This window comes from Telmatherina bonti, assembly GCF_933228915.1.
Source record: "Telmatherina bonti genome assembly, chromosome: 22".
In the NCBI taxonomy this organism is placed as follows: Eukaryota; Metazoa; Chordata; class Actinopteri; order Atheriniformes; family Telmatherinidae; genus Telmatherina; species Telmatherina bonti.
Genome location: NC_136631.1, coordinates 23,989,246 through 23,998,937, shown reverse-complemented (window position 1 = coordinate 23,998,937; position 9,692 = coordinate 23,989,246). Strand labels below are relative to the sequence as shown.

Sequence of the window (9,692 nt, the reverse complement as noted above, 5' to 3'; positions counted from 1 at the left end):
TAAATAATGAGAAATCTGTTTTACAAAGTCCTCTGGGACCTGATGGGGATTTTTTCTTGGTGGTTTCAGACAGGGTGTGTCTTCCTCACTCGGGTTAGCAGCAACAAAATCATTTAAACTGGTTGTTGTTCCTTCTGCCAAGCTGTCCAATAGGGACTTTCCCCCATCCTGTTGTTTATTGAAGACTGAAATGGGATTTTGTGACCATTCAGGATGTAAATAAACATAAACTTCTTTGAAGAGGGAATACAGTAGGTTAATATGTTGGAGTGCCGTTTTTATTTTATGCAACACTTGATCTGATTAATTAATTTTCAGCTCCTCTGCTTAATTGGACTAGTGCTAATATGTAAAAAGAAAAAAAGTGTCAGGTTTACAAATTTACCACCATCAGCTGTCACCAGCACTCTTAGGAATATCACCTTTAGAAAACAGTGCAGTAATTGTTTTATCTGGGCTAGATCAAGCTCTTTACATTATCATTTCCCTGGAAATCTATTAAATCTGTAGAGTACTGGGTTTCATTTTATTTTCATAGCTCCACATCATTATTCCTCTGGATTATAGCGCCAACTGGGAAGACAAGGGCCCATTCAGCAGACTTTCTTTTGCAGTACCCTTGCCATTACTATAACGTGTGTGTGTAACGTGTCTGCAGCTGGCAGCATCACCACTTTCTCTGGAGAGGCCAACCTGTGTCCCAGATGCAACAAGAAGGTGTATTTTGGTAAGTAGTTCCACACCTGTATGAAACAAGAGGGAGCAAAAATTGTTGGAGTAAAAGGTGTGAAAATGCTTCCTAAGTGTCTCACATATGTTTATATATATATATATATATATATATATATATATATATATATATATATATATATATATATATATATGTTTGCACTTGTGTGGTTTTTATTACAGCTGAGAAGGTGACATCACTGGGGAAAGACTGGCATCGGCCCTGTCTGCGCTGTGAAAGGTGCAGCAAGACTCTGGCTCCTGGCAGCCATGCAGAGGTGGGAACACGTCCCAGTCAGATTCACTTCATCTCTGTAGGGTAACGGAGGATAAGCAGGACAACAGCCGCAGGTGGAACAAATTCACAGGATAACGGAGGAGAGAAAACACTTAATGACTACCATACACATCATATCTAAAAATTATTTATACAGGATGTATTCGGAAAAAAATCATAAATATTTTGAGATTATAAGGTGGTTCTTACACGTTATATTGTCTGTTTTCAAAGAGAGGCTCATTTGTGGTGCTCTCGGCTGCCTTAGACTTTTATTTTTAAATGCAGACAGACGTTTTAAAAGCAAAGCAGAGCCCTAGAGGCTGATGCTACATGTTGGCTGACTCAGTTCAGGAAGTTCATACTCTGGCCAGCAACAACTGACATCATAGCAAATATACAGCAACAGAAAGGAAACGCTGGAGAAAAATACAAACGACGGCTGCATCTTCATTATTAAACAGTATTTTGGAGTTTCAGTCCACGCAGCACACAGCTGCTCTTCCAAGTGGTAGCAAAACACTAAAACACAGAGCTGAACACAGAATTGTGATGTATTTCGAAAGGTGAAAATTAAGTGAGAAATGCAGATCAGAGGTGTAAAAACATGTCAAAACACAAATATAAGAAAACAGAAGAAAAAAAACATCTTCAGCCAGATAATCTCCTCTAAAAGTGTCACGTTGTGTAAGTTTACTTTGCCTGCTGATATTTTCAAGTAAGTTTCATTCATGAAAATGTTTTACAGCAACACAAATGTAAAAAAAAAAATTGCTTTAGAAGTTTAATATCTGGTCACCAGTAGCTTTACTCTGGCCCACTGACTGCAGCTGGCAATAGCACAGTAGTCCTGTTTGGCTCTAGCGTTGATCGGTTTGGTCCAGCAGCTCATCTGCTGCCGGATCCTCCAGCTTGGGAGCAGATGTTGCAGAGCTCTGTTAAGATTAGTGGGACTGACTGCAGTTCTGGGCCATGGAGATGGAAAGACTTTAAAGGCCAGGCATCTAAAATACATCAAAGATAACCAGTCCAGTGTGTAGGTTAAAAACAAGGACCTAAATGTAATCGATGACATAGAATCAAGCAAACAACCATTTGTAAAAGTTTCCTCATAACTTCTGAATCTGAAACGCGTTCAGATGACATCACATCCCCTCCACTTGAGTCTAATCCACTTTACAGCAAATTCACTCATGAGTTCTAAGTTTAAAAGGTCACCGCGCCGTGTTTGTCTCGATGTGGATGTTTACATCTTCATCCTCAACTCTTCGTTCTTCACATCTTCAAAGTCACATCAGCTGCAAGTCTTAAAGGTCGCTCACTGGTATTAACAAGACGAAGTACCTTTAGGCTGACTTTATATTTACACTGATATATTTGCAGTGGGGACTGAATAATTTAGCCAGTGATGGTGTAAGGATATTTAATTGCCTTATTTTGGTGATGACGTCAGTAAATAATGTTTTTGTTGACCTTTACCGTTTTCCCATCAGCTTCTGTTTAACTGAAACCATCTTGCTTATCTTCAGTGTAATTAATCGCGTTTTGTCATTCCAGCATGACGGCCAGCCGTACTGCCACAAACCATGCTACGCCGTTCTCTTTGGGCCCAAAGGTAACCGCTAGGGGGTGCTGTCAACCCACCAGTTATCAGCCACACTTGAAAGAGAATGTCACACAAGTGTTTCTCAAGAGTCATTTCATCATGAATGCACCACAGCGGCTTGTTCAGAATGAGACTAGCTGCACAGGAAATATTTCTCAACCTTTCCTGCTCATGTTGTACCTTGTCTGATCCTCTCTTTTACCTTCTCCCACCCACTGCTGTCCCTGTGGTTTTTCCAGGTGTCAACACTGGTGGTGTGGGCAGCTACATCTATGACAAGGAGCCCAGTGCAGTGACCCAGCCTTGAACCTTTGTCCCCCTCAGCCTCACCCTCTTCTCTACACAACACTTTCCATCAAAGACTATTTGTAGCCTTGAAGTTTGTTTGTTTGTTTTTTTAATCCTTCCCCATCTGTAGATTCATACCTGAGACAACCAGCCTTCTTCTCCCTTTAATCTGTCCTCAGTCAGATTTAGCAGCACAAGGAATGAATTACTGAAAACAGCGGCTGCCTGGACACGCGTTGCGTATATTTGCTTGAGGAGAACAAACACATCCATTATTTCCACATGAGTGTTGCTCGTTAGTGCACACAAACAACGTTTCTGTCGAATTTACACATAAAGAATCATGTATGTGGATGCATTAACAAAATATATAGATAAATGTGTTAAATTTCACCCATGTGTTTAAGGTTTTTAGATGATGTTGGAGAAAAAAAAATCAGACTTAAAATGATTCTCAGGTGTGGAGAAGTGCATTGTGGGTAGAGACAGGTGCAGTTTGTTCTCTGCTGAGAGCCAGAGGAATTCCACCTCCGACTGCTCCACGTACAGGTGGTGCTCAGGAGCACGTTGCCAATAAATCTGTGTGTTTTTTGTTTTTTTTACAAATGCCACGTTTATAGTTTGGCTGCGGGATGACATCTGTATAAAGACGAGAAAGTGCAGCTCCAAGATGGCTGCTACATGACTTTGAACACACCATGAGACATTTGTTAAGTGTACTTCTAAAACTAATGTTAAAAAATGTAGTTTAAGAATCAGGATAAGGAAGAAAATTATAAAGTGCTAATGAAGAACAAATTTCATCTCCATTCTGTTACATATAAAGGCAGTTTTGATATTTTTCTAACAGCGAATGGTGGCGGTGGGGGGGTAGTTTTGAGAAGGCTGCACGGTGGGCAAACGTATTTATTTGCTTTGAATCAAGTCCTTTAAATTTCATCAGTACTACTAGCCTTTATGTGGCAGATTATGAAGGATGTGTAACATGGAAATGTCAGCTGTATAAATCTATGATCAAGATTTTTTTTTTTTTATAATGTTCAAAGAAGTAACCCTGCTGTTGTGTTCCATGACTCGCTCTTTGAAGTATTAAATTTTTTGCCAGCAGCAAATGCAGTAGTTTAGCTTGTAGAACTAAAGACAAGTCATTCTGTAAGAATGTGCATTTTAGTATTATTGTATGACTGTTACAGTGTTTCCTACTTAATAAACACCGCAGGGCTTGTTGTTGGTAGAGTTGAACCAGCATTCATCTTTTTGACTCAATGTTTCATAAACTTTTCATCTGTGTAACAAAAACTGTTTGATTTTTGAACTTCTTTTTTTTTTCTGTTCCTGAACTGCAATAAACAAACACGACATGTGTTGTGAGTTTGTCTGATTTGTTCCCGTGGGAGGTTGGATCAGAGCTGGGGGTTAAGTGGCTGTTTTCACTTATTAAAAAAAATAAATAAATAAAAAGCAGGAGGCTAATGTGTCATTCTTCTCAGTTTAAAAAAAAAAAAAAAAAGACTAAAATAAAATATGACTGCATTCTTGTCCTATTCATAATGCAGATGTTAACTTTTGTAGATGAGGCTCTGCTATAGTACATTACGTCTCATCTGATTAATTTGCTGGCATCAAGTAGCAAAGCGTAGCAGCTTTATTACCATGAAAGTGACCTGTGAGTATCTGTAAGCCTGAAAGAATAACTACTTGTTTGAAATGAGTATAAAAGCGTTTCGTATCTAAAAATGATTGGCAGCTACAAGAGCGGCTTTGTAATTTCGGTCTCACATCTTCCCTGAAAAAGTTTCACTGTAAGACAGGTTTTGTTGCATTTCTGCTGCATACACGCACTTGAGATGAACAGTTGCAGCCTATGTGGTGATTTGAGTCACAAAATAAAGATGTCAACTCCAACTTTGCCCATACTTGTTCATCTCATATCATAGTAAGGAAACTTCTCTATACTCTTGTGCTGAACCGCACCCTAAGGATTATTCAGAATGGTTGCTGGGATACAAAACAACAGTGTGTGTGTGGAGTGACAGAGCCGTCTACAGAGAGCTCTTTTTTTTGCATTGGTCTCACACACACCTTTGGACAACTGTGGCCCTGAAAGGATGTCTGCCAAGTAAATCCAGCTGTTTGAGTCAAAACGAGACACACAGGACTGGGAGAGAATAGAGTTGTCAGCACTTCGGGGATGGATTGGCCCACATGAGCAGAAATTAATATCAAGCTCATTTCTGTTCCAGATCTAAAAGTTTGATGAATGGGAAATGTTTTTTAGATGAAAATCATTTTCAAATATTACTGTTATAAATGAAGCTGAGTATGTTTGTGAATGACCCTTCCGTCCTAACAAAGGAAGAGCTCAATTAGTTTATCTTCTAACAGGTATTGTTTGCTTTTGCTTTAAACCAAAGAGGAGTGCTGGTTCTGAGTTTTTCTGCTTGTCTTAAATGGAAACAGCTGTACAACACTGCAGAAGTTCAGACACATGTTTAGAAAACTGAAATGAAGAGACAACTGGCTCAGTAACAAAACTGACTTTATTTCTTGTATAAATTCCTGTTTTGGAAACTTGATGTTGTTACTGTTATTACAGGGTATTTAGTAATTAAATAAAGTCAAATATGATTATGTCTGTGTCTGCTTTGGTTTTCTTTTTCTCACCTTCTAATGGTGTGTAAAGGTGTGGGTCGTAACAGGTGACCAACTTCTTTCTACGCCCTTTCCGGACATCACAGAAAGTCTACACAAGCCACATGTGTGGCTGTATCAATAGCCACTTAATTGATATGTCTTGTTTTTGTATTCCATTTATTCTACCTATTTTTTATTTGCTCCAAATGGAATAAAATCTTTACATCTGAGAGGCTTTGCCTCTCTGAAATGCTCCTTTAATACCCAGTCATGATGGGCTGCCAACAAGTTTTAAATAAATCAATATTATGCACAAAATAAGAAGGTGTGTGAGCTTTAGCATCTGAAATATTTCTGTTTTGGGATGAAATATGAGTCAATGAGATTCGGATATCACTCCATTTTGTTATTTTCATTTTACATTTTTTTTTAGAAAGTGGTGTGGTACTTTTGTACCACATTTCAGTCTGAATCAGGTTGCATTTGCTGCCAAAATATGACAAAATTCTTACACTGTTTTGTAACTTACTATGAAGTTGCCTTAATCTTTAATCTTATTAGAAATGTATTCCTAGTGGGAAAATGTACAGATATGATGTCAGAGTTTATAGTTTGTGTTCAGGGACTCTTCTGAACAAGCCAACTAATGCCATCACACTTTGGGTTCTCTAACTCTCTGAAAAAAGGGGCTTTTTTGTGTTCAACCAGTAGGACTTGTAGAAGATTGCAAATCCTACCATCTCACATCAAAATATGTTGAGTTAAACATTTAAAAGTCAGTAAAGAACCGTATGAAATCAAAGTTTAGCTCTCATTATGCTTTTCTTTCAAAACAGTTTAACAAGGAATTTTCAATCACAATTAATATCTAAAGAGCATAAATCCACTTGTGTTGTCTGATGATGTGTAGGCATTGTGTAACACCCTCCCATCATGCCTTCCCTCCCACATGATGTAAATGCAGCAGTAAATCCATGAGGAAGTTGAGGGGTTTCCAAATTATTCTGGAAACGATTCTTGGTGACGTGTGTATGTGTATGAGTTCTCCTTAATTAACCTCATAGAAATCACAAAGAACATAAAACTTAGCTTCCTCAGTTGGTTACAGTAATTGTTACCTGACATCCCACAAAATGCGACCAAACAGACTTTTTTAATTTACGAAAAGAGCTAAAGGGGTTTGAACTCACTGCAATGTAGCCTGGGAGAAATAAAGGGACAACTTTAGCAGGTAAAACTGGTCATTAATGGGTGCTGAGAATATCTTCTTTTCATCCATAATGTTTCTTTCCAAAAAAAGAGTACATCAGCTGGCCTCCCTGTCTCTGTGTTTTCCTCTGGACCGTTTCTTCGTATTTAAGGGAGTCAGACTTTGTTTCACATCATAAAACAATATTTCCATCATCGTATTCCCTAAATAGATCCTGCACATTTCCACAGACTCAACACCTCTACCAAATGTCTGAGAACTTCAGCAAAGTGACCAAAGCCGCCATACTGGAAAGGAATAGAGGTCACTTTACTGGAAGTGGGACTGATCTCCAGAGATCTCTTTGTCACTTCTTCTGGCAGGCGAGTCTGTCAAGCATGAAGCAGCCACTTCCCATGACCACAAGTAGTTTCCTGTCAAAGATGGCTTTGCTGCAAAGATATACAGAAAACTGAGATTCAGATCAACCCCCATCTTAAATACATCACAACAGCACATCAGGGTATTCTATGAAAATAGTGGTGCATTTAGCTGCAGAAGAGCTGTGTCCCTTCATCAGGAGTCATCAGGAGCTAATAAAAAAAGTGAATATTTAATGAATACTTACCAGATGCCTGAAAACAGTTCAATGAAATAATCGTGTTTCATCCACATCCAGAACTGCACCAGCTGATTGGTCGGTGTTGTGTTCACTGACTCAGTAGTCAAAACGTCAATGTTAAAACCAGTTTTCTGGCAGCAACATTAAACCGAAACCGATCAGTTTAGTTCCAGGCACCACCCAATGACTTGTGTTCTACCACAGTAAGGTCAGTGGGTTTACTGGTAGCGCCTGACATTAATATAAAGAGAAGAGACTGAAGGCAGCCAGTATGGTAACAAAGGAGCACTATGCTTTTTCTTTTTTTTTTTTCTTTAAAGAATTGTTTCAGAAATCTTAGAATAAAAAGCCCATCTGTTATTCACTTTTTTTTTTTTTTTTTTTTTAGCTTTCAGTATGGGATGTCCAAATCCGGTCTATGAGGGCCACGTCCTGCAGGTTTTAAATGTTTTCCAGCTCGATGTAAATGAATGGATAGCTAACAGGTTTGTGCAGAAACTAAAGAGCTGCTTAGTTTATTTATAGAAGGTTTAACCAGTATAACGTGCAGTAAGCACATTTTATTGAGGTTATGTAAGTGTAAAGATCGGCTGCACCTGTCAGACTTGCAAAGGGAGTCCACTCTTGCAGCGACTGTCTACATTGCATTGACTTGCTTTGTTTTGTTTTGTTGTTTTGTTTATTTGCTTGTTTTTTATTTGTCAGCCTAAAGTCTGTGTCATGGACCAGAAGTCAAATTGTTCATTTAGTTATTAAAGTTTAAGTTTAACCTTCACTATTAATCCAGGAAACATTACACATAACAACTCTAGACACTTACATTGTCATTTGTTTTTTTTTGTTTTTTTTAAAAAAAAGTAAATAAACAATAAGAAGGGAAAAAAGTTATTAGGCTTTTTTATACAGTTGGTGGAGGTGAAAGAGCTAACAATATTTACAAGTCAACATGGACATTAAAATACAGTATGCTGCTTACAGATTTTGGATCAAATTATACGTTTCCAAATGATGTGTTATGGAAGACTGTCTCTGTCATAAAACTATTTAAAATGTTTGTTTTGTTTTTTTTATACAAAAAAATGATACAGTAGTATCTATCCATCCATCTTCTGCCGCTTATCCGGGGTCGGGTTGCGGGGGCAGCTGCCTAAGCAGGGAAGCCCAGACTTCCCTCTCCCAGCCACATTTGCCAACTCTGTTGGGGGGATCCCGAGGCGTTCCCAGGCCAGCTGAGAGATATAATTCCTCCAGTGTGTCCTGGGTCTTCCCCGGGGTCTCCTCCCAGAGGGACGTGCCTGGAACACCTCACCAGGGAGGCGTCCAGGAGGCATCCTGACCAGATGCCCGAGCCACTTCAACTGGTTCCTCTCGATGCGGAGGAGCAGCGGCTCTACTCTGAGCCCCTCCCGGATGACCGAGCTCCTCACCCTATCTCTAAGGGAGAGCCCGGCCACCCTGCGGAGGAAACTCATTTCAGCCGCCTGTATGCTGAGGCTGAAATGAGATCTGTATACGAGATCTCGTTCTTTCGGTCACGACCCACTGCTCATGACCATAGGTGAGGGTAGGAACGTAGATCGACTGGTAAATCAAGAGCTTCGCCTTCTGGCTCAGCTCCTTCTTCACCACGACAGACCGGTGCAGAGTCTGCATTACTGCAGACGCCGCACCGATCCGTCTGTCGATCTTGCACTTCATCCTTCCCTCTCTCATGAACAAGACCCCGAGATATTTAAACTCCTCCACTTGAGGCAGGACCTGACTGATACAGTAGTATCATAACTTAAAACAAAAAGTGGGGAACTTTGTTGTATGTAGATTTTTTCTTTGTTGCAAGACTGCTTCTTGGCGATAAGTCTCACACAGTTAAAACACCTATTTATTTTTATTTATTTTAAGTTTGATTTATGCTAAATTTGTGAGGGAAAATTATTTGTGAGATGAGCATCAGAGTTGAGTGTGTGTGTTCTGCATCCATGATAAACTTGCCAAATGTGACAGTGTGAGGTTGTCTTTGCTAAACAATGTAAACGACATCCATCCATTGTTGTAACCGCTTCGTCCAATTCAGGGTCGCGGGAAACTGGCGCCCATCCCAACAATCATTGGATGAGAGGCCAGGTACACCCTGGGCAGGTCACAACGTAAATGAAGAGAAATATTGAGATTAGATACTGCAACCAGTGGATTTCTCCGATCATCACAGTCTGGGGATAAACTCTGTCCCCCCCAAGACGACAATGCTCACCTCCCAAACAAAGTCCATCTGAGACTAGATCCATAAGTTGGGAGTGAAGATGGCATGGCCTGCCTGCAATCCAAACCTCACCCCATCGAACACTCATGG

The 9,692-nt window shown here is 39.7% G+C and overlaps 1 protein-coding gene across 1 annotated transcript in view; it reads left to right on the top strand.

The window, feature by feature from the left end:
* The window catches only part of crip2 (cysteine-rich protein 2), a 20,580-nt gene extending 16,273 nt beyond the window's left edge, over window positions 1-4,307 (top strand). The window contains exons 5-8 of the mRNA XM_079261847.1: window positions 659-727; window positions 913-1,007; window positions 2,564-2,621; window positions 2,852-4,307. Of these exons, the coding sequence (XP_079117973.1) occupies window positions 659-727; window positions 913-1,007; window positions 2,564-2,621; window positions 2,852-2,919 (290 nt within the window). The 3' untranslated portion in view covers window positions 2,920-4,307. The remainder of the gene's footprint in view (window positions 1-658; window positions 728-912; window positions 1,008-2,563; window positions 2,622-2,851) is intronic.
* Window positions 4,308-9,692: the final 5,385 nt, after the last annotated feature.